This window comes from Eutrigla gurnardus, assembly GCF_963514095.1.
Source record: "Eutrigla gurnardus genome assembly, chromosome: 4".
NCBI lineage: Eukaryota > Metazoa > Chordata > Actinopteri > Perciformes > Triglidae > Eutrigla > Eutrigla gurnardus.
In genome coordinates, this window is record NC_139918.1 from 11132502 (window position 1) to 11159069 (window position 26568).

Here is a 26568-nt window from a genome sequence, read left to right on the forward strand (position 1 = left end):
CCGTCCTCGCGCCGCCACACACTTCAGACCTCATTATATCTATTCAGTCCTCAAACCCAGACCTGTAGACCAGATGAGGGGGGAATCCTGGTGATGTGAAACACTGAGGAGTCTTCCCCGTCTCCTCATCTTCTCCTGAGAACGCTGCTCTGCTCTGAGGCCAGAAAGATTTATGGCAAAGATCAACGAGGCAGGACAGGAAGCTTAACGCTGGTCTCACCTGTCGGTTCACCTTCACTCCTCTCACTGTATTCTTGTCTTTGTTTAGCATTCTTCACCTATTCTTTCCATCTTCTTTCTCTCCTGTCTGTTCTCTCATCCCCCCTGATACTTCCTCTCATTCCCCATATTACCCGTGGTAAAAATACATATTTAAACAAACTGTAAACAAATGTTTTCTTTCCCAGTAACAATGCCTTTCTACACTAAACATGACTGAAGAATGTAAATACATATTAACACTTATGTAAACAAGGATGTATAGGTTTTGTTATGTAAAAAATAAACAAGCACTTTCCTGCATCATCCTGGCAAGTACGACATTATGGTGAAATTGTGGTGGTTATTTTATTATGAAATAACATTTATTAATGCTAGTAATGTTGTATGTATAGCTTGACAGGAAGAAAAATAAATACCACATTGTTATTATTTATTTATTTATTTGCCTAAATACATGCAGAAGATGACAAAAGTCCCAGCCAGTCAGTCAGGTGGTGTACGGCACCAACAACCTCCACCAATCAGAGGACAGGTTGTATGTGTGTAGCCTGAAGGACAAAGCCCAGGGCAAATGACAGTACAGCCAACATGCAGACACCTGTTTTATGAGGGAGACGTGGACAAGATGAGACAAAACTATACAAAGTCAGTCAAACCCATGAAACAATGCAGGTGTACAATATTAAAAAGACTATTACTCCTCCTGCTTATCTCCTCTTCTTGTCTCCTCATCTCCTCCCATCTTGTTGCCTCCTCTCCTCCTGTTTTATTTCCTCCTCTCCCCTCTCCTATCTCCATGTTGTCGCCTCCTCTCTCCTCTTACTTTACCTCTTCGTATTCTTCTCCTCATCGCCCTCCTCTCCCCTTCCCTCATTATTTATTCTATTCTCCTCTTTTCTTGAATCACCTCTCCTGTCCCCCTCGCTCTCACCGTCTCTCCCCCTCTCCTCTCCGTCTCATTCGGGTGGTTTCCATGTGAACAAAAAGCTATTTTTGGACCCTGATTTTCCCTTTTTTGTATCCCTCCTTGTGTTCTTTTCCCCTCCTCATTGTCCTGCTGGCTTTTCCGACGTCTCCCTTAACCACATGTGGTGGGATTTAAGTTGGGCCCTGACCTGGGACGTTGTCTCCCTGTCATTATGTGGTGTTGGAGGAGCCTCGGGCTGGGTGTCACAGGCAGCCTCATGTCCATCCTGCACAGCAGACAGCAGTCATCGGTCAAGCTCGTCGCTGTGAAAACTCCCCGTTAGTGTCCTGTTAGATTTTATAAAAAGGCTGTGTAGGAGGGTTTGGCAATCCATCAGCCCGATCCATCAAAAATAAAAATGTAATGCGTGTGATGTAAAGTCTGGTTCAGAATAACTGCAGAGTAAAAAAAGACTCCCGGTTGATCATCACTGCCTCTTCCAATTTGAACTAACTTCTTGTTAATTTGAGATCTCTCATGAAAATGAATTCTTCCCCTGCACTGCCGGCAGCTAGACACCAAAGTTTAATGACTATATGCAGCTCAATCTTTCATGGTGGGTGTTTTCAGTCTGCAGTATTTTGACAGAATAATGTTTTAGTTCATTCTGATTCAACGACATCAGGACGTCAGCGGCAACAGGAGAGTTGAAATTTTCCAAACTTGTGCTTAGATTTGCTTATTCGCCTCATTTGCATTGCTTCATTCAACCCCCCCCCCCCCCCAGCATCCATTCACTGCTTTTGATTTGGCATGTGATTGCCCATGCAAAAAGTTCCCATCTCATTCACAAAATGTGTCAAAACTACCATTAAATTCAGACACAAACATAAATATTGGCTCACACTAATGTGTGCACTCTTTTCTCCTTTTTTTAACCGTGGATTTGCATAACAGGCCTCTCTTTGATGAGAAGTGTCACATTCGGCATCAAAGAAATCACCTTGTGAACAACCTTCTCCAACCTTGGACATTATTAGCACATGAAAAAGGGATTTTTTCTTTGAAATGATGCCAGAGCTGCCTGAGAGCGTTTCCCTTTGTACTCGGTTTGAACTGAGTAAGTTCAGATAAGTTTGACTCGCATGTGTGAGAGCTCAGCAGGACCTGCACCAAACCAGAAACATGTCCTTCAGCAGGACTCAACCTGGCTCAGCATGCAGGTCACCAAATAGTGTCCTTCAGGAGACGTGAGGGGATAAATAGATAACTCTCAGAAATATCCTTGGTGGAGATACAAATACAAGGATATTATGTAAAACCGTCGCACCCAAAATCAATAGAACCTTGAACCACAATTTGAACCGTCCCATTGATATCTGTGTGTCAGGTTTCAGTCTGCTCGATAAATGATTCCAGATTAATGGGAAACGGTAGACTGTGGTTGGTGTCGGTGGCTTTTTGTGGTCAGGATCATCTGACCATGTAGTGAAAACGCCAGCAGGGTGCTGGGCAGCGCCTCATCTCAGGCTGTGTCCAAAATCACTCACTATATAGTGAGATCACCGTGTTGTAGAGCTGTCTGAATGTAGAGCGGGCATTTAGTCTCTCAAATATCCCCCAATTCCTCTTAAAAAGAATCGTACAACCAAAGTTCACCAGCCGAGCACTATATACCATCATGCATTGCGCTGGCGGAAAGATGACGGACAGACGAGAGCAGAGAGAGCAGCGTGATTGAGACAAATCCATGACAAAATCATTTATTGATTAATTAATCTGGTGAAAAAAACACTTATTGCCTCCATATAGACAATGGTAGCTTATACAGCTACTTCCGTTCTCACCTTTCACAATAAGAGCCCCAGGCATAGATAAAGCATCACTGTTTACTGGGGAATTTAAATTCACTCACAGCATTTCAATAAGTGTATTTATTTATTTCAAAGTATAGTCCTTTAAGTAGTCCTCTATATAGTCATCTAGTGTCCTGTAAAGACCTCTATATAGTCCTCTACATAGTCTTCTACATAGTCCTCCATATTGTGCTCTACATAGTCATTTGTATTGTCCTCTACACAGTCCCCCATATAGTCCCCTACCTAATCCTCTATAGAAAACTCCCAACTTCAGAGGGAGATTAGAAAGATACTTGCAACCATTGAAGTAAAATGTGCCATGTTGGACCATTATTCAAAATTGCTCCAGACATATAAACCATCAGGGATCAACTACTGAGTCCCTGTGGTTGTAGACTCTGACCCCTTTGTATGCTTTCTTCTTAAGAGGAACCAGAAAATCCCATTTCCTTCAGTGTTGTTCCTTCCTTCTTCTCCTGCTGCTAAATGTCCTATCAGCTCTTCCATGACTTAAATGGAAGAACAGCCATCACATAGTCCATACATAATGATGGTGCATATATTCCTGCAGTTGCAGAGTGTTCATCACCTCAGGGCACATTTCTGCATTAATGGCAGCATCCCAGCCGTTTCTAATGGTCTTTCTGCAAGTTAATGAGCAGATCCTTCAGTCACGTCTGAGGCTGAGAGTCTATTGTTTGAAGGAGAGGCAGGATGTGTGTGGCTAGACAGGAAGGACATGTTAAATATTAAAATCTGACTTCAACTTAATATCTAGCCATTGCTAGCTGGATTTGTTGTTAACTAATCTAGTATGAAATCTGTACATTGAACTGAACTACTACAGCTGTACAAAACCACGCATTTTCATGGACATTCTTATTTTCATCCTTGTATTTGTGTAGTTTGCTTCTCTTTTGAAATTATCATTGTTAAATGAGCATATTTGTAGCCGAATTGAAATCTTAAAACAGTCACTCTTGAGCATAAAGGTGCTTCTAGAACCATATAGGGTTCTCCCCTTTTGCATCCTGGTAGCACCTTTTAATAAAGGTTCCACCTGGAACCCTTTTTAGATGGTTTCACCACGAACCGAAACATAAAGGGATAAGAACCACATGTGAGAGGATCTACAGGAAGTCATTCTATCATGTAACGGATTCACCCAGAGCCCTCTCTGAACCTAACGAGAACCCACACAGGAGGTTCAAACAAAAAGCTTTTATATTCCAGGCAGCTCTACCAAGTATACAACGCTTTCAAGCTGATTAGAGAGACCATTGACCAATCAGGGCTTTGCAGGAGAGGTGTGACTTAAATAAGCACCAACGCTCAAATCTTCCTGAGTCTTCGATCAGTGACAGCATAAATAAGTTGCTACTGATTGGTTCGTGCAAACCAAAGCAACATAGCTGAACAAAGATGGCGGTGGCAACTCAGTCTGATTATCAGGCTAGTTGTTATGTAGCCTCAGGCAATGTTTGCAGCCCCTCTCTACTGGCCCTGTAAAGACAATATCATTGGGCGGCTGTAGTGGTTTGAAAACTGAGCAGAAGGGGTTGTTCTCCGGTAACCATAGTAGTGTTGGGCATTTGAATAAACTACCACTGCCAATGTTGATCTCTGTATAAAGTGATGTGGATCAGCCCCGGGTTCGAACGATCTCTTAAGGGGAAACAAAAATGTTTCCTCCAATCCACAGACAAACCACTGATGAGTAGCAAGAGGAGTTTATCAGTCTGCTGTGTGATCCCAAGTGTCATTCCAGCTCAAAATCAATGAAAATGTCCTGGAGAAAAAACAAAAAAACAAGTGGGAAGCCTATTGAAGAAATGCATCACCTCCAAATCATCAGGATAAAGAGTCCAAACTGCACGGTAATCATTGCAATCGTCATCTGTAATCACGCGGCATGCATCACATTGTCATGTCGCCTGGTTCACACGTCTGCAATCACATCTGCAGTTCAGCCCCGTGCAATCACCGCACGAGGGGCAGGGTTGACTTTTCCTAAGTCTGTCTCGTGCCTCTGCCTCTTCTATCATGGATTTATACCTAAGTGACTGTTGAACTTCTGTGTTAAGAAGCAACCAGAGAAGGGAGCGGCCGTTCTGAATTCTTAAGGAGGAGACACCTCAAGTTGACATCTATCCTATCTCAACAATGGATTGCCATGACATTTTATACATAATGCACAGAGGATGTCGGGATGAATTTTTTGACCTGTCGCTAGTTCAGGAATGTTAGGAGGATTATTTGTTTTAGAGAACGTGTTATGTATTGCTGATATGTGTGTATTTAATCAGGCAGCTCTATAGAGGTTAAATGAAACAAAGGTGCAGAGGAGTCGACGTATTTGACATCAGTGATGAGGGAATTAAGAAAATGAAGTCCTTTCCAAGGTGGCTGCCTTAAAACACATCTGTGTGTGTTTTGTGTGTGTGTGTTGTCAGACTACACAAGCAAGCATTTAATTGTGGAACAAGGAGAGCGTTTCTTCCTTCTCTGAACCTCCACCTCAGGTTTCTGCACGCCGCCCACGTCCGCCCTAAGCGAGAAGCAATTAACAGAATCAAACGACCTTGACCGCGGCTTCCCACCGGGTCTGCCGAGGCTCGATTAGAAAGCCCACACAACGCACTGCGGTGGGGCAAACTGACCACGAATGTGTTTGGGAACATTATCCAAAGAAAATTTGTGTTTGTGAACCCCCCCCCCCCCCCCCCCCCCCCCCCCCACACACACACACACACACACACACACAATTTCTGTCATCCGGAGCATGAAAATGACGAACCCTAACTATGCTGATGGACATTTTGCAATGTTTTCTGAGCTAATGTCCATTAAGAGCTGCTCAACTCATCTTTTGCACCAACACTGCAGATCTATGTTATTTTTTTGCCCTATTTGAGCTCATGGTTTTGGTTTTACAACACATTTAAAAAGCTCTAAAATACCAAATGTACATGACCGTCTTAGCTCCGAGCAACAGGGAAAGCAAATGTCCTTAATTGATTATTGCGTTTTAATCACCACGATCATCAAATCACAGGAATGTCTGCAATGTAAATGTACTCCAAATCCTGAACTCACATTTTGACACAAATCCTGGTCTATTGAGCTTAACTTATCTTGAACTTAACAGGTGTGCTGCCAAAACCATACGGGTTAAACTCACGCTCCAGAACTTCTGTTTTGCATGTGCAAGTTCTAACGGAGCGTACCAAAAGAATGTCCCATACCAGCCGGACGTCCTGTACCGAAAACTCCCGGTACAAATACGTTGTACCGATCCACCCCTAGTTCCCAGTGAGTGAAAACAGCAATGTTTTGTTTTAGTTTAACACTAACAACAGTCTCCTGGATGAAAGTCCTGTGTATGTTTGACCTGTTCGCCTCCTCTCTCTCTCACCACCATCACGTCCAACGATGTAAAGCCATCACATTTCTTTCAGCTGCACTTTACGTTGGACATTTGTGCATATGCTCTGCATCATTTCCTTGGATTCATTACAACATTCATGTTAAATGAAGCCTGCAGGATCCTCTGTGAAATATAAATGAAATGTCTGCTTGGTTGAGCCGTGCTCTTAAGTCCTCAGGAAGAGTTTTAAACACTTGGTATTTTTCTCATCAGAACCGATCTTTAGCTTTTTTTTTTCTTGCACCTCCATTAAACAACACAAACTGCCTTCTATTATAGGGGAGATTTTCCTTTTTATCTCACGTCCGTGATTCTAACAAGCAATAAGCATTTAATTTCCCCTGAACCGCCTGTGTGGGCCGCCAGTAATTGCATTGTTTCCCTCTAGAGTCCCAGCTCTGGGTACAGTCCATCTGTTACCGGCCTTATTGCTGCGGAAGTGATTTACTCTTACATTATTTTATCAGTACAACACATAGCTTGGTCTCCTGCCAGGACTGTGGATTCTTGACGACTGCGGGAAACGACTTACGTGCTCACAAAAGAGGTTTGGTCCTGTATGTGGAGTTGCAGGATCAGCAAGGTTACAGCGGAACACAAATGGAGAGTCTGTTTCCAGAATAAAGGCAGCGACTCATGTTTACATTTTGTTAACGAGTAAATAACGACCAGGATCTCTCATGAGAAAAGGTAGAACATGTGTCGATTCGGTACACCGCTGCAAAACCCCCTCAGACGGGCGAACAAGGGGAGTCCGACCTCTGTTGGCACCCAGCATCAGTCAGGATGATTTCTTTCTCATTTTTCCTGAACTTTACCAAATGTGATCAATCGAGGTACCAGATCAGAATACACTTTACACTACACTACCCTCTACCCATAATGGAGCAGGTGTGTGCATCACATACAAATGCTCATGCACTAATGAGGGTCGATGTCAGACGCCAAGGAGCACTGACAAAGTTGTATTATTCGACGGCATGGCGTGAGAACGGGTTTCAGTCCAGAAGAAATGGACCATTGATCTATTTTGTCATTGAGGTCTGATGAGTTGTTGACTTCAGCGATAGAGAGTTTACCACCTTGAGAAGCTGACACAGGTTCATTCTTCACCCAGGGGTCGATAAAACCATCACACCGCAAGGTCCATTAGTAGCTGTTCTGGAGCTTTTGATCGTATCACACAATCTTCTTCTGGTGAGATTTTGTCAGCAGTTGTTGTTGGTTGTTTGAGAATGTTTTAGGACTAAATGTTGACCTAATTTGAAGCTCCCTTCTGAGGAAAAGCAGATGCTCATTTACTTTCTGTCTGTTTACCCCCTCATCGTCCTTCCCCCTCTGTGTTCATCATTTCATTCCACAGCCTTGTTCAAACCAAAACCAACTTTTTATTACCATCTCTTTCTTATCAGCAGCATTCAGATGTATAACAATACCTATTTTCTTTCCTGGAGTTTTTCCAGAGGGCCTGTTCATCATAATCTGTTTTCTTTTTTTATCCGCTGCAAAATCAGAAGGAAAAGTTTTTGAAAGATAACTTTTTTTTTTACGAATTTGAGCTCTCAAAGGCCAAGTGTAATGGGAATATATGAACTGCAACACCAGGACACATTCAATTGCTTCTCATCTTTCCTTTGACAGGGAATTTTTTGTACAGAGACCCTTTTCATGTTTTATTGTGAACAATCCAAGATCTGTGCATTGACATGTTCCCAATAAAACTAAAGTGAGTGCTTCTCACACTGCCAGGTTTTTCATGAAAAAAATATCCTATACATTTTTTATACATACATACACACACACACACACACACACACACACACTGACTGGCCACTTCAGTAGGTACACCTTGCTGGTACCTTTTGCCTTCAGAACTGCGTTATTATTATTATGCGTGGCATAGATTCAACAAGGTGCTGGAAACATCCCCTACAAGATTTTGGTCCGTATTGACATGAGAGCATCACGGCTTGAGATCTGGTGACAGTGAACTCATGGTCATGTTCAACAAAGAGACATGGCGCGTTATCCTGCTGGAAGCAGCCATTAGAAGATGGTCCACTGTGGTTATTAAGGGATGGGCACAGTCAGCAACAATACTCAGGTGGGCTGTGGCATTTAAACCATGCTCTATTGGTGCTAAGGGACACAAAGTGTATGCCAAGAAAATACCCCCCACACCATTACACCACCACCAGCAGCCTGAACCGTTGACACAAGGCAGGATGGATCCATGCTTTCGACAAAAATCGAGACTCATCTCAGCTTATTTGGCGTCTTCACCCAGAGAACTGCCGCTCACTGGATCTTTCCTCTTTTTTTGGACCATTCTCTGTCTGTGAACCCAAGAGATGGTTGTGGTTGGAAATCTGATGTAGACTGACTGACTACACACACACACACACACACACACACACACACACACACACACACACACACACACACACACACACACACACACACACACTTGATTGAGGCTGGTCGATACTCTTTCATTTGATTTCTCCCTTCTTTTTCGGCTCTGATTGATTTCTTTTCAGTCTCCTGACTCCTCTCGTCTTTCGTCCTTCTTTCTTCACTCGTTCTCTTTCTCACTCATATCCTGAAGGTTTCTCTTTTCTGTCTTTTCTCCCTCTAAATGATATTGCATTCTGCTCTCTCTCTCTTTACTGATTCTCTGTGTGCGATATGAAGAATTGACACTTAACTTGTAGTCTCAAAAGCAGACTCTCCAGGTTTTTTTTTTTCTTTCTTTTTAAATCAGAGCTGTTATCAGAACTTTATTTCAAGGGTATTTCATTAATGCAAATTATGCAAACATGAGTCGCACGTTTTTTTCCCTAACCTGTCTGTCTCTGTGTGACAGGGCCGGGCACCCCAGCACACCTTCGGGGGCGGGTCAGGATGGTGAGGAAAACCCGGCGGCGCTGGCAGAGAGCTGCTTCAGAGAGCTGCTGGGCAGGGCGGCCTACGGCAACATGAACAACGCTGTCCGACCCGTGTTGGTGTGAGTACCTGAATGCTAGCTGGGACTGAACTAACATAGGTTTATATTCTTCCAGGTAATATCAGTTGGTATACATAATACCATTCAGGGGAAGTTACCCTGATGCAGTACAAAGTCCAATGCACGATGCATTACCTTTGTGTGAGCATACCATATTTGACATAAAAGGCCCTTCTGAAACACTCCAGGGACGTTTTTTTTCCATATATATATATATATATATATATAGAAATAATATAGAAACAGCAATTTCTTCTGTCCTTGCGCCCAAAATGTGTACCGAAACCGTAACCCAAGAACCGAGGTACGTATTGAACCGTGGGCTAACTGTATTGTTGCATCCCTATTAGTTAGTGGTTTAATTCCACCCAAAGCAGGGTTGGATCCATTCATTACATTCACAATGTTTCAAAATAAACCTCAATCTTCACAAGTAACATACAGTTTCCATTCATTACAATCATTAATTTTTCAAGTTTCCAGTAAAATAAGCCTCGATTTTTACACGTTCTTACTCTAATTCATCAAATCCTGCAGCTCGGTCGGAGCTGCAAAGCTTCAAACTATGACACTCTACATTCCCCTCCAGCATCACTTTTGTACACGTTATTTGCCGGTTTGCCAGTGAGAACGAGTTGATATAAGCACAACCTTAATGTAACTTTTTTTTTTTTTAATCATGAATATGTACACAAAGATGTACCTTCTTCTCACTCTGCACCATTCAGATTCATAACCTGCATGTTGGACAGCAGGAAAGGAGACCTGTCGGCGCACACACACACACACACACACACACACACAAACACAACCTTCAGACAGAAACACACTTCCCTACTTCTTCCACTTACATTAATGTTAAATACAAACACGCTCTGACTCATTCTGTCTGTCACACAAACACACACACACACACACACACACACAGACTCTCAGCACACAGAGGAAATTAAATGAGCTCTCTTATCACACGGGTGGCTGCCGTGTGAACGTGGCACTCCGTCGCCCCCCGCTGCCCGTCTCTCTCCCTCCTGGGATTTAAACATCCTCGCCGTCGCTCCTATTGGCCGTGCTGCCCCGCCACTTGGCACGCTCCACATAAATTGGACAATTACCGAGTGAACGTCCGTGACCCGCTGAGATTTCCTTTGTCACTGTCTGTTTCTGAGTGCAGGCTTCATCCCCGCCCTTTTATCCTCTGCAGCTTCAGGCGGATATTTAAATTAGTTTTTTTTTTTTTTGTGTGTGTTTAGTATTTTTAGCCTCTCTTGCAGTGTGACTGCATGGACAGTAATGTCACCCGCTTTTGTTAGGGCTAGACCAACAGTTTTGTCTTCTCAACAAGTTTTAGATGGATTGCTTGAAATGCTGTTGTTGGGGATGTAGCAGGAGCAGATTCGGTTATCAACAGCTAATTATTAATGTCAATATGATTATCGATATTAATAATTATATTTAAAATATTGTTATGAAATAATCATGAATATACGGGGCGCCACCCTGGGATCAGGGAAAAGATAACCAAAAACTGTATTCAGTCTCAATATAAAGGTTTTATACTCACATGCCAATCATCGTGATCATTGGCATAGGAGTACAAAACCAATCGAACCATTAAAAAGGCGTGAAATTCAAGCACTAGCCTTCACAACCTGCTGTTATCCAGTGACATATACACAACAAGCACAAGAGACCGCTAGTTATAATATAATAAGATTTATTAAAATCAGTAATAATGATCACAATCAATAACACTGCAATTAACAAAGCCTTATTACCTAACTATCTAACACACAAAACTAAGCTGTGTGTGTGTGTGTGTGTGTGTGTGTGTGTGTGTGTGTGTGTGTGTGTGTGTGTGTGTGTGTGTGTGTGTGGGGGACGTGCTGAGTCCAGACGAGAGCGGGGCGTTATCCCTCTCGTTAATCAAACTCGAATAATGTAAACAGTTCGTGTTTCTTCCTTCCGCGGGCAACAATATAATCGCACGGCGTGGCGACTTAGTCAGCTGACTTCGGACAGGAGCGGGGCTTCCTGCTGGTCGCTGGGGTAAAGGAACCGTTAGTAAACTTATTTTGTTAACATGCAATAGTTTACAAGCTAAAACACGTTATATTATTGTTTATAATTTATCATGCATCATGTATTATTATATAATTGTCAAAATACTATAAGTGACCAGCCACGGCAAAACCAGGAACAAGTCGGCCTCGGGGCATTTTGAGTTATTAACAGAATCTGAAAGTGTAAGCTTTCCAATGATGTCCTACACATGGAAATCCGATAATATTTGACGAAGTTGTGGCCATTTGAATGTATGCTTCTCTGAAAACCTTTCACTGAGAAAACTGGCCTGAAAGATTTGCAAACCTCACCTCACCTCACCTCACCTGGCCAGAAAGGGCCCTCCCCCCTACAGATGTCACTCAGTGATATCTGCTATCTGTTAGACTGCTAATGATTTAGCAACTAGCCTATTGTCCTCAGGTAGGTTAGTTACTAAACTATTAGCATCACAGTCAATTCAAGCAATGCCAACAGGCCCCTTGGCACCGCTGTTGAATCAGATGCCCACATTACGAGCCAAAACCTCCCATTACAGCTTAGTTTCGATGTGCATATCATTTAAAAACGACAGCACTGAGCTAGCTTAGCTAGCTAAGCAAAGTAGATAACTTGGATGTTAACGGAAACTCACCCCATAAGAAACTGAATAGTATTCCTGCAGACTTCGTTGGCTCCAATGAAATAAGAGGTCCGGGCAGACTTTCTTTTCGTCTGCGGCTTTTGCTCTCTTACGGCAGCTAAAGAATCCATCCGTATGCTGTACATAAGCTCTTGAGAAAGTTTGTCGCTGCATGAATGACTTCCAAGGAGAGAGTTCTCCTTTCTTCTTCCGTAGCATTTGCAGTCAAAGTTACGGACTTCCTCCATTTTGCTGTCTTTATCCCGTTGAAATGTAACCATAGATATAGCGTCTGATATCTTCTGCTCCAACTCATCCGCTGCGAGGGACACGGGCGCTGAATAAGTAGCCATGTGTTTCGCTTCTAACTTGCAGCTGATTTGCCGAAAAAGTAACAACAGCATGTGAATGGCCAATGGTGATCAGTATGGAAATTAACTGCATCGCCTTACACGGCCCTGCAGAGACACGGACAACACAGATTTATTCCGAAACCACAAATACAAAATGTATACTTTTAAGGCAACCAATACTGTTATCTGAAACATGGAGTGGCTTCTTCATGATCTCAACTTGCATATTCTGCAAAAAAACGAAAATCACTAATTTTGAACATTTTGACTTATTTCGTTGTTTATATATATTTTCTATGAACTACCACTCCCCTACTAGATATCAGTAGCAGCAGTAATAGTTGTGAAAATGACAGCGGTGATATTGGGTGTGAGAAGGCTGAGGATGGTGATGCCACTGGGGGCCATTTGAGCTGAGGAGTCATTATCAGTGTGAACATCATGGGCTCCCAGGGGCCTTTTCCTGGTAACGCTGGAAATAAATTGGACTCTTCACCCTGCCTTTAATGTTGTTACATAGTCCTGAACACGCAGGCACACACACACAATTACACACACACACACACACACACACACTCACACACACTTAAACCGCCTACTTATTCTTAGACATGCTCAGAAATTATTATACCTTTTTTATTTGAGCAGTAGCTCATGGCAGGCTGTGGTATTACACAATTTCATCCTCCGCTTTGCGTCGGCCCTTAGCTGTGATATAATCACAACATATCACTGGTTAAAGTGAGCTGTTGCTATAGTCATATAGTATGGCAGAATAAAAGTTGTACTCACATTTCAATTAACATTGTTTATTACTAATAAACAATACAGTTCACAGTACAATAAGACAGTTTAAAGCATCATTTGGAAGTAATGCTATTTTTTTGGCAGTGTCCACCGTTAAATATATCTATAGACTGACATTCATAGTCCCCAGATGATGAATTTTCCTTTGGTGGTCCCCCCGACCTATTCTCAAGCACCACTGTGAGGTTTGTCTTGGTGATTGAAATGTCTCGACTGTTGGAATTTACCACGTTTAGACAAGAAGTCTCGACATCTAATGGGCAAAGGATCATTCAGCCAAAATGATGAATGTTTACTCAGTAAACAGGACAGATACTGCGAGAGCAACAGTAGAGTGAGCTTCACTTACATCACTTAAACGTTGGAAACAATCAATAGTAAGGCGCCTGAAGGTCTGGCCCATAATGACCTGACAATATACGACGTCTGTCACAACAGAGTGATATAAAGACGAGAGGAGGACAGTAAAGCAATGAGAGACTGAGAGAAAAGGTAAAGGCTGGTGGGTTTCTGTAATTACAGGTGCTGCTTGGTCCAGTTGGGAGATGACCCAGTATTGTGTCTCTGGTCTGCTGCTTTTAATCTTCAGCTAGTTCAGGGGATCCGTTTGCATGAGCTCAAATACCTTCATTGAACACCAGTGCAATGTGTCCTCATGCAACGGTTTGTGTCAAATTGATCTTGTTTTAACAAAAGCCCCGTTTAGGAAAACTTGGATCATCTGGAGATTCAGTGTCTGTGGACTCCTTCTTTTTCAGCAGAAATACACAGTGAAATGATCCGGAGAGGGCTGGCAGTAGACTACTGCCTCCACACAACATGCGTACCATTCACAGTAGTTCAGCGTTAGCAACCTGCCGAACCGAAATTACCACAGAAGTTCCACAGAGGTTTCGTGACAAATAAATGAACTTTGATGGTTTCAAACGGGATAAGAACAGTGGTCTCCTGTGTGACTGTCCGGGTTTTGGGACCCACCCATCCAGCCCGACATTCTCCCTATGCAGAATTTGTCGCTCTTGATAACTTCCTACGGGTACGATTACCGGCCGTTACTTTTAGCAGTGTATAAGAACAGCCTGGTCAGCGACAGCTAGCTGGGGTTTAGACAGAAAGTAAACGTGTGGGAAGAAGTATTGACAGTAGCACGGAGAGACTGAAGCGCCCCCCGATACGCTGCTTTATTCTGCTTGAATTAGTTCAGCCTTGTTGTCAGACTGATGCAGCAGTCATCTATCCCTCAAATTGAATTATTTCATGGTGTTCCTGTGTTAATTGATGGTAATTTAGACTTGCAGACCTGTTGTCTGTGATTTCTGTTGCTAATAAATGCTCTTCCCAGAAACCCACGACACTTTGATTGATGGGATTTGAACCACTGATTGTGAGAATATTCTGCAACGTAATTTTCATGTCTCTTTGTGACATTTCACAGTCACAGAGTTGGAATGAAAAGCGCCCCAGCAGCCATACAAAAAGACACTTTTTTTTGTTATTTTATTTCAGATTTCTGAATATTTGAGTCTTCCTGTGAGTCATGAGCGGTGTTTGTTCCAGTTGCTTTTTTCAGTCCTGAGCAAGAGTGACGAGTTGTCAATACCTTGAGCTGTAGAAACGTAAGAAAATTCAATCAAGGAGTGAGCGTCATAATGCTGCCATTAACAATTAATTACATGATATTACTGTAACTGCTTGACATCTGCAGGGTCTCTTCAAGAACTGAGCTGCATTTAATTAGCCTTCTCTCTCCACTTTCTCTCCAATTTGTTTCATTGCTTTCCTTTTAGTTAATTTGTTTAAAGCTCAGCATCTTCATTCTCCTCTTTTTTTTCTTTCCTGCAAACAGACCTTGAGCTGACCTCACATCACTCATTTATTATAATAATGCTGAAACTGTTAGTTTGAATGGAGAGTCAGGCTAGCTGTTTCCACTTCCCTTAAGTCTTCATACTAAGCTAGGCTAACATCGTCTCAGACTCCAGCTATGGATGTAAAACACCACAAGGTTCTGAAAAGTGAAGCCAAGGTGTGAATTCCCTTAAACTTGCATTATTTCTAAAGGCCATCAGGGGGCGACTGCTTCATTGTGCATTAGTGTTGCTTTTTAAAAAATGTATATTACTTAAATCCTTAGGGTTTTTGAAGACATTGCGGTCTCTAAGATTTTGTGATGGGCATTAGTCCATACTTTAGATTGTAATGTTGTTTTATAATAATAACTGTGCAAATTAATTGTTAGTGACATAGTATTAAATACTGAGAAAACTATGGTAGGGGGGAGTGGAGGTGTATGGGTCCAACAACACAGGACTATCAACCATGAGACGGATGTTCGACACCACGTGCATTTCTGATGGTTTTCCTAAACCTTACTAAGAGGTTTTGTTGGCGAAAGCTATCTTTTATTTTGAAAAGAAAAGGTGGTGCAGCACTATCAATACCAAATGAACTCCTTTAGTTTGAAAGTCGTGCTGAGCAACACGGACCAAAGGGAAAATGCACGTCCATGTACACACATCAGTGAGTCAGTAATTTTAGTGTGTCAGTAAATTTAGCCATGTCAGCAACCTGCTTTTCCCACGATGGTCTAAGTGGCCTCTCATCGGCATGCTGCATGGGCCCCGTCCATGAATCAGTACATGCAGGGAGTGCCATGAGACTGTGCTGTTGCTGCAGTCAATCTGAGAAAATCCCACAATCCTTTGTTTCGCCCAGTGACACATTTAGGGCATTTAGTGATGCCTCCTGTCCTCTCTGTCGAAACCCAGTTGGGGATTTTCTCAGGTCTGACACCCGACAAGAGACGTGTGCCGGACACTACCTGCCTTCAACCGCCATTAACCAGGGAGTTTGTCACGCTCACACTTTCTGTGTGTGTGTGTGTGTGTGTGTGTGTGTGTGTGTGTGTGTGTGTGTGTGTGTGTGTGTGTGTGTGTGTGTGTGAGTGTGTGAGTGAATTAATGAATGAATGAATGAGAGTTTGGCAACATATCCCCTGTGTATCCTCCAGCTGGCATCATGCGCCCCCTACAGGCTAAGCGGCAGAACTAAATCCTGCTCTGACTTCTGCTCTATTTTCTTTGTAAAGCCAGTGAGTGCTGATGTGATGGCGTCAGGCTCTGGTGGGTAAACCAGTCGGCAGGTTTTTTTATGAGTCAAAGGTCACATTTTATTCAGCTCCTTTCATGTTACGTCCTATGTTTCTGAATATTTAAGCGTGTTTCAGGTGAATTTAGTAGTTTGAGGGTATTGCCATACCTTTTGTATTGTTGGTATACGGTACAACGCTAGTACCAACAGTGTTCTCTTCACTGAGCCCCACACTAGAGCAGAGGATGTTGATGACTGTGTGAAAATTTTAGCAGCATGAATTTCTACTTTCGACTATTGAGGCTTAATGCAGATGCAGCTGAAGATGGGAGCGCAACAGGGCGGCACTGAGTACATCATCACTGCAGTCCAGTCTTTAATGTTTCTCCCCATTAAACAGACACTTTGCTCCTCTTCTGCCTGTCTTTGTGTGAAACCGGTTCTCCTCCTGCAGTGCTCCTGCAGGGAGGAGGAGGAGGAGGAGGAGGAGGAGGGAGCGTCTTCATTTTATAAATAGCAGGGATTTGGGTTAACGGGGGGAGGAGGGTTTTGGGGGTTTTGGATTGACGTCACGTTGGTGAGCGGTTCTCACACAACCAGCTTCCAATCCTCTTTATCGCTCTGCTCTGCTTTCTCCTTTCTCTCCCCTCGTTTCCATCTTTTCCTTCTCATCCAACTCTTTTCCCCTGCCATTCTTTCACAGACCATAGTTTTGTTTGCATCAGGCAGACTGTTGAAAATGGCTGCTGGGATTGTATGTTTAAACTGAACCATCGTCGAATGCTTTTCGTGAGAGCTGGATATCCTTAAAATGTTTTAATAGTGCTTGTACAATACAAGCTCTGGTTCTGATGCTTCAATAATACTGTGACTCCTGCTGGCCAATATTGATCCTTGCACTAACTCCAACTTGATACAGACTCTGGTTTTAAAACCCTGCTTACTTTTAATAACATGTTTTTTTTACACATGTATTTAACAAATAGAGTCAAGGTTACAAACACAAGCAGCTTCACAAGAACTGTTTCCTTGAAATACATTTTTAAAACTGAAAAATATGACCAGACATTTGAAGCTAAATTTGGTTTTGACAGGTTTGTGTTGTGTTGTTGTGTCGGGACCATCATACATGGATCATATGGCCTACCAGGCACCCAAGAGGTCCAATGGGTAAAGGAGCTACTGGGTCAGAGCCTCTGTCTGTGAAGGACTCACCAACAAGAAATATTAAAAGGAACAGTTCCCTCCAAAATAAAATAAAAGTGCTGATTCAGGCTGGATTGTGTTGGTGTGAGTTGTCTAGTGTTGGAGATCTCGGCTGTAGAGTTATCTGCCTATTCTCCAATATAATGGGACTATATGACACTCTCCTTCTGGTGCCCAAAGCACCCAAAAAAAAAAAACGCAATTACTGTCTCCAGAAGTCATGACCAACCCCAAACTCAAAAACGTATATGTTAAGCCACACAAAGCCCCATAATTTGATATATTTGATGTAGCAACCTGTGGTGTAGGCCTAACGGATGGTTTCATAGACAACATTTTTCACTTAGTTTTCCAAAAGATGAGCCCCAGTTTGACTGACCAATATGTCAAATGGAGACGTCATTTTTGACCCCATTTTCGTTGTCCCCAGGGTCATCCCGACGTATTAAAAGCAAAAAACCCGACAAAAAATGACGTTGCCTAGCCCGAGATCTGTACCTGCCTGGCAGCCTTCCAGACTCGCTCCAATGCTAACCCATTGGGGAAAGTTTTATCTGCTTTCCTGGGCCTCAGAAAATAATTCCAAGACCTATGCAACAGAGGTTGGGTCCGTACGAGACACGACAGCGCTCGTTAAGCTCAAATAGTGTGGCGAAACGACATAAATATGTGTTTTTGCATGGAGTTACTCACCTCAAATCACCCAGTAGACATTAGCAGTAGATAGCCGAGCGGCGCTCGTCCCTCCCAGTCACCGCAGAAACAAAAACGTTTTCCTCGTAGTTTTTGTATCCATAAAGAAACGATCAAGTGGTGCAGTCATCATGTCCGTAATAAGTCCATGAAGCTGTTATGTCCATATGTATGACTATGTTGCAACATAGCAACGATAGCTTACAGCTAGTAACGTGCCGGGCGCTCGTCCATCCCAGTCACCGCAGAAACGAAAACGTTGTCCTCGTAGTTTTTGTATCCATAAAGAAACGATCGAGCAGTGCAGTCGTCATGTCCGTAATAAATCCATGAAGCTGTTATGTCCATATGTATGACTATGTTACAACATAGCAACGACTGCTTACAGCTAAACAGCAGCCGGGAGTTAAAACAATGCAGGTCTCGCGCAAGTTCCCGTCTCGAGATCGAGCAAGAGCCTCCAAAGCTAGCTAGCTACTACTTGCCATTCTCGCTGTTTTTCGACTCCAGGTGTACTCAAAGTGACCCTCGCACGACTGTCCAAGATTTGTCACTGTACTGGCTTGAAAACAGCTCCAGAGTGAGGACGTCGGGAGATGGTAGTGAAGGCAGTCGGCAGACGGAAACTTGCGCGAGACTCGCATTGTTTTGGCTACAGGCTGCTGTTTAGCTGTAAGCAGTCGTTGCTATGTTGTAACATAGTCATGGACGTAACAGCTTCATGGATTTATTACGGACATGATGACTGCGCCGCACGATCGTTTCTTTATGGATACAAAATCTAAGGAGAAAACGTTTTCGTTTCTGCGGTGACTGGGACGGACGAGCGCCCGGCACGTTACTAGCTCTAAGCTATCGTTGCTATGTTGTAACATAGTCATACATATGGACATAACAGCTTCATGGATTTATTATGGACATGACGACTGCACTGCTCGATCGTTTCTTTATGGATTACAAAATCAAAACTACGAGGAAAACATTTTAGTTTCTGCGGTGACTGGGAGAGACGAACGCCGTTCGGCTATCTACTGCTAATGTCTACGGGGTGATTTGAGGTGAGTAACTCCATGCAAAAACACACATATTTATGTCGTTTTGCCACACTATTTGAGCTAAACGAGCGCTGTCGTGTCTCGTATGGACCCAACCTCTGTTGCATAGGTCTTGGAATTATTTTCTGAGGCCCAGGAAAGCAGATAAAACTTGCCCCAATGGGTTAGCATTGGAGCGAGTCTGGAAGGCTGCCAGGCAGGTACAGATCTCGGCCTAGGCAACGTCATTTTTTGTCAGGTTTTTTGCTTTTAATTAGTCGGGATGACCCTGGGGACAACGAAAATGGGGTAAAAAATGACCGGATTTCTCCTTTAAGTGGAATAACAAGCCTGGAAAAACACGGCGGAAGCCGTTGACCATATCTCTGGGGTGTGAGAAGAGAAAACCTTTTGAATGAGACTGACGCAAGTTGTTGTGAGTCAGCAGGTGCAGGATGTCAGGGAGATGGATTTGTCCAACTTGTTATACTGCAGAATGGAGCGTTTGTCAGACACTTTCTGCACATTCAACAGAACGCCATTGTTTAGAAATCTCAGCGCTTGACTGGGACATTACAACATTGTTGCTAGGTGACTGAAGATGGCCTTGTTTTTTAAAACGTAAAACAAAAAAGGTCACTTCAGTGAGGTCTGATATTTAAGTTTGTGGGTGTCTCCTCGTCTCTTGCTCTTTGCTGTGTTATAAAATGTTACACTACTTAAGCTTTGCTTACAGTTAAGAGTCATGATTCACACGACCACAGGATGGGACTGACTTTGTAAGGAAAACAAAAACAGGTAATTTCTCATAGAACAAATTTTTTGAGTGTTGATATTGCAGCTGAGATTCCATTTGAAAGGAAGAATGTGAATACACATCAAACCTTCTAGAAACAGGACAAATGTGTCTGATGGTCAAACATTTAACATAGATGGAAATGTCTTGCTGAATTCAATCAAATACAATAAGAAATAAATTGTATTTGTCCCTGGGGCACAATTTAGGCCATGAAATGTACAATAATGAAATGGCAAAAACAAAAATGAGGCAAGCAACAAAAACACATTAATATGAAAACAACAGCATTAGTCCAAATGTTCAGTGCAAATAAACAACAAGCAGCAGCATCTTGAAACAAGGATAGATATAAGAATAAACTGGTAGAAGCTGCTAAAGACACAAACAACTGATGAAGACGAAGCTGCTCTGCTTTCATGTGCTCTTATCTTCAAGTAAAAAACGACTCCCAGAAGGAGCTGCAGCACAAACCGCCGTCTTCGTCCTTGTGAGACACTGTGGACGACAACAAGAAAGTAAAGTAAAATATACAGGAATAATAACCAGAGGAGTCGTTTGTTCTTTGAAGCATGTTTCCTTTTCATTGTTGGTGGCACTGAATGTATTTGCATTGGGACAATTATTGGTGGATTCACCATTTTGGCCTTTACTTGATTCATTGACTTAACATGTTTCCCAGGAGATGAATCCTACGGACTCGTGGTTTTCTTACTTTTCCACCACGCGGTTGACATTTTGGGATGTTTTGCATGTGACACCAAAGATGTATCCTTATAATGATAATCCTTATCGTTTCCTGAAACTTCTTCCACCAGGACGTCACAGTTTTCACGTATCCTGTAAAATATCTCAACATCTAGCAGGAAGATTGGTACCAAATGTTGGACCGATGTTCACAATTACCCGATGATGAACCGTTCTGACTTTGGTCATCCACTCACTTTTCATTTCGTATTTTTGAGTGATACGGCTTGACAACTATTGTATATTGTCAGAAGGTCAACATTTCTCTATAACAACACTTTGCTTTATGGATACCTGGATATTTAATGGTATTCCCTTTAGCCTCAGCTGGACTTGTTCTGTGTTAAGTTATAGTTACCCATTGTTACGTTGTAAACACTCACACACGTTATTCACAATTCCCGACATTTGGAATTCACTATGATCGACTTATTTGGAGTGTTATATATTGAGATCCATGGTTAAGATACATTTGGACATAGCTGAGCTAGCTAGCTAGCAGGCCAAGGTAACAGCTGTGTTTGTGACGTACATTGCAAGACATTAGAGGCGTAACTCTTGTGCAGTTTACCGCAAAACTAAATGATACTATGACAAACCGAACCACCAACTTCTTTCTTGACTTTTAAATTGACAAACATATGAGTTATTCATAGTACAATTCAAACGGGATCAAAAAATTATTTGTCTCTCGCTCTTGACTCCCATACATTTTCCAAAATTGGGTCCTATGGGGAACGCTGAAAGGGGTGTGACCTCTCTATGCTTTGTTTTAGATTGTGTCCCATCAGAATATACAGATGATTTGGAAGCTGCTCTTGCTGTCAGCAGGCGGGTGAATCAGTCAACGTCCTGCCTGTGTGTTTGTGTGCAGACATAAATAGAAGATGTATGTCATAGATGGGTTTACCTTGAGGCTGCAGGTCGGCTCCCACAGAGATGAGCAAATCCATCGCCCGCCATCTGCCGCTCACTCTCATCTGCATGTCGTCAACACCCACATGGTGTTTTATGAGACCTTTGACCTCATGTATATCTCACCTCTGTGGCTTCAGCTCAGTGTTGAAGCACATGAGCATTCCTTCCCTTTTTGCCCTTTTTCTAAGATCAGCAGTGGGATGTCTTAGGTTTTCCTCTTTTGTCCTGCATTTTTCAGCTTTTTGTATCACTGATCCTCCTCTGCATTATCTTATTATATCCGTCTATCTTTATCTCAGAATCTACAGGCAGCTCTGTGAACCGCTGGGCCTAATAATGATATATTTAATGATTATTTGCTTGATTATGTCATTATAGAACAAAAACTAATTTATAATTGAACCTTAAACCCCAATCTCTGATCACCAGTGCTACTGGTGGACTAATGACTAGAGCCAGACTAATACATGGGTTGGGCCGGCAGATTGATGGTAGTGATAAGAAGTTGCAGTTCATAGAAGTAATGGGTATATTTTAGTTAATTTAGACAACGTTTCCTCATTATATTTTTCCTTTTCCAGAGAGCACTGACACGTTTATCTTTACACTGTGAGTGAAATGTCTCCGTACCAAATATGTATCTAATAGCTCAATGATAAATGGCCCTGCATTTATATCTTCTAAAGCACTCAACCTGTACATTACATGTCTACATTCTCTCTCTCTCACACACACACACACACACACACACACACACACACACACACATTGCACAGACATTGAATGATTTCATTGCACAGAGCCCGTCAGTCCACGTATTGCACTTTTTATATCAGTGGCATAAAATAGGCATTGCTATTGACTATATATTCCAACAAAATTAGTAGTTATAAACATCTAGCTCTGACTGCACTCATCTGCTATTGGATGGTCTTTGAGGTCCGGTGGTATTTACTGTACAAGTGATGAGGCTGCACTCAGGTGGCTCATTGAATCACAAATATATAAAAATAAAAATGGAATTGAAGTCAAACCTGCTCAGGAAGTGCACATATTCATATCTTTCCTCACATTCTTTTTTTTTTTTTTTTTTTTTTACTATATGTATTTATTGGTCTTGTTAATTAGTCTAACCTTTTTAATAACATGCACAGTCCCAGGTCTACCCAGCTTTACTTTGTCCTCTAAATCCAATGATAAAGGGTCTCATGGTTGAGGTTTTTTGAGGTTTAAGCATAAAAGCTACGTGGTGAAGAGAGGACATGGATTGGAGAATAGTGAATACTGATGGGAACCTGGAAATAAACAGTGGACTCTGTGCATGTTTACCCATCCATCTCCAATGACTGCCTCACTTGGACGTTTTAGTCAGTGAGAAGATTGACGACGTTGTTTACTTTTCTTCTGTCTGCAGGCACCTGGACAACCACCACCTGTGGGACCCCAATGAATTTGCAGTTTCCTGCTTCAGAATCATTATGTACTCCATCCAGGTACAGTGCACTCACTTTAATTACACAAATATGTGCAATTTCTACTGTCTCTGTAGTTTTAAAGTATTGCATCATGACTATAAGGCAGGTCCCCCTCCTTATTACATTGGAGCACAAGGTGTACCGTCATCCCCGCCCTCCCATTACTTTTGGATCTCACTCAGCACCTGTCAGTCATCTTGACACGCTGTCATCCAACCGCGGTGTCCCTGAAACCTCCACAGGGAGATGGATCACTTTGCCATCCGATGTGTTGACACTCTCTTTTTGATATCCCTGCTGCACTCCATTGTTACTGTGATGAGGTGTTTGGGGTATTCTTCTTCTCTGAATCCTGCTTCTCAGAAGGTCCCTCCTCTGGGCTTCTTTCATTAGGACTGGGAACTCTAACTCCAAACGCAGCCCTTTACACTCATCAAGCCTGTTGTGGAAGGGATCATTACGTAATCAACGTATCGTACTATACATGGATGTGACCTCGACCTTGACGAATGATATGTGGACATAACCTCAATCATTTTTACATTGTCAACTTACTGTATATCAAGATGTGACCATGGAAATGTTTTACGTTATTGACTTGTCCTATAAAGACTTGACCATGATCATTTCTACATTCCTGACTTATCCTACGAAACGGTCGACTTATCCATCGCTTGACCTCCGTCGACTGACTCTGGCTCACGCAGAGCAGCAGCTGTATGTTCAACCACTTATTACTGCTGTCAAATACGTTTTACAGCATCCATCTTCACTCTCTGTCTCACTCACAACCACAAACGGGCCAAATCTCCGTTACTCCCAGGTAACTCAGTTGCTGATAAAACACAATCAGTGATGCAGGTGTGTGTGTGTGTGTGTGTGTGTGTGTGTGTGTGTGTGTGTGTGTGTGTGTGTGTGTGTGTGTGTGTGTGTGTGTGTGTGTGTGTGTGTGTGTGTGTGTGTGTGTGTGTGTGTGTGTGTGTGTGTGTGTGTGTGTGTGAGAGAATTGGCCGAGTTGTGTCTCTTTGATCCGTCCGGAGGGAGTTGTGTCTCTCTGCCAGGAGACGGCAACGGACAGTCTGTTTGATCTCGGTGACGACAGACAAAGCGTACTCCCGGTTTGTCCTGCAGAGACACGGTCCAACACGCTGCTTTCAGGAGGAAACCACAGACTTTGGACCATTTTAAAAGAAAACATCCTTCTGAAGGCAGCTGTCGATGACGCTATTTCCATTTCAAGGTCTCGCTGAGATGCAGCAGCTCCAGGGACATTTTCAAAATGTCTCTCATCTCCAACATTAACAGCAAACATCAGGATTTGCTGTCAAGGGTCGGTTTCTCAAGCAGACACTCACAGGAGCGGGCAATAGCCCAGAATGCATTTCACTTCAAAAGTAAAAAAATTATCTCACAGGAAATATGGCCAGTTATTGTTTTTAATGAAGAAGCCACCGCCAGTGGAATTATGTCAATTTTTTCAGAATTTTCACCCAGGTAAGATGAATTTCAAGGAATGTTCCTGTTCAAAGGCAAAAGTGAGAAATGGTGTCTGACCGTGTGCTGCAGTTTTGATACCTTCTGAATCAAAAAGCTTGATAGAATGAATATCACATGTACGTTTCAGCTGACATGTGGAATGTCACATTTCAGATCCAAACGTGAGGTATGACGCGTCTTGAATCCTCTTCCTCTCTTTGTCTTTGTCACCGTCCAGGCTCAGCACTCCCACCACGTCATCCAGCAGGTCCTGAATCATCTGGACACCAACAACAAGAATACGCCGCGGGTCAGAGCCGGCATCGTCCAGGTCCTCCTGGAGACCGTGGCCATTGCCGCCAAAGGCTCAGTGGGTGAGTTGGAGGAGAAAGCTGTTCCCACTGCTGGAAAATACCTCATAATAAGATATCATCTAACTTTTTGTTGAAAGTTTTTGTCACCTAATTAATTTGTCGACAGCAAATGTATCTACAATATATAATATCCTACAATATTAGACAATGGTCATAGAGAACACTTTGTTTGAGATCCAGGCCACTTGTAGACCTGGTCCCAACTCTCTGTGATCAGTCTGCCCCTTGGACCACTTTACATGGGAGAGCCTACAGGGAACTATTACACCTGACAAAACAGCTGCACACAAACCCCTCCCCATGATAAGTGTTGATGCTCAGCGGGGAGAATCCACATTATTATTAGAACAAGTAACTTCATTTTAAATCCACTGTTAAACGAAGGTGATACCTTCCACTGAGGTGAGTTAATATTTTACAACAACCATTATCATTTTAGATCATGCTGTTTTTTTGTATTTAATTCCTGCAACCTGTGTTTTACTGCCTCTGCCTGGAAAAAAAAATGACTTCCTTCTGGATAGGAATGATTCAAGAGTCCAAACGAAGAAATACGTTCTCCTTTGAAAGTGAAATCACCACTCCTCCCAATCTGTGGCTCGGTACAGTATGACAGCGGTGTTAGATTGAAAGTGAATGGGTAGAGTAGTTTCCACACAAGTGAAATGAACAAGCATCCTGGGTAATCCTACCGTGTCTGTATGTGTGTACTTACAGCAGAAACACAAAGTACAACAATACAACCAACTGGTGATAGAATTACAGAGACATGCTGAGATACACTTAATTTGCTACAAAATGTAAACCAAACCTTCATAATAAGCACAAATCCTTCTGACAGATTTGATTTCAGGTTTTCTTTGTACCTTTATTTTGGCCAACATTGCAGCAAAAAGATTAAAGAGTAAAGTAAGAAAGATCTCCAAAGGCAGGCTGTAAAAAATAATCATGTTTCGACTGAAGGTACGTTTAGCTGTAACTCATATGAGAGGAAGGAAGTGATGTTCAGGCAGCCTGATGTTGGCTGAAGGAAGGGCCGTCCTTGTTTGTATTCCAGAGACACAACGTGGACATGAGACGCATGTTAATGGAAGGCCAACAAATCCTCCGTTTGTAGCAACATATCTTCTGATTTCAACGTGAACTTAAGCTTCAGACCAGAGATACAGAAATACCTGCAGTCATTTATAGTTTACTCAAATGTCCCTCGTGCCTCTAGAAGCATCAGTCCATGCAGATAGTTTAATGAGACATTTAAAGAGTCCTAAAACTCAGTCAGCGTTGTTTCACTTCCAGCTCCCTTGTCTGGAAGTGAATGTGTTTTTGATTAGATGCCTGAAATAACTTCTGCTGTGCTTTTGTTGAATATGTTGTCAGTAAATAGCCCTCTGGTGAATGTTGAGGCTTTTATGTATTATTAAGATTGTTGGCTGAATGAGACGAATGTCATCACGATTGTACTCATGCTTAAAAATACAACAACGAAAACTG

At 42.5% G+C, this 26568-nt stretch overlaps 1 protein-coding gene across 3 annotated transcripts in view; it reads left to right on the plus strand.

Annotated features, from left to right (window-relative positions):
• Window positions 1–26568, plus strand: part of efr3a (EFR3 homolog A) — a 143394-nt gene that overhangs the window by 90883 nt on the left and 25943 nt on the right. For all 3 annotated transcript variants that reach the window (XM_084008810.1, XM_084008809.1, XM_084008811.1), the window contains 3 exons: window positions 9282–9422; window positions 23167–23245; window positions 24942–25077. In XM_084008810.1, coding sequence (XP_083864936.1) covers window positions 9282–9422; window positions 23167–23245; window positions 24942–25077 — 356 coding nt within the window. The remainder of the gene's footprint in view (window positions 1–9281; window positions 9423–23166; window positions 23246–24941; window positions 25078–26568) is intronic.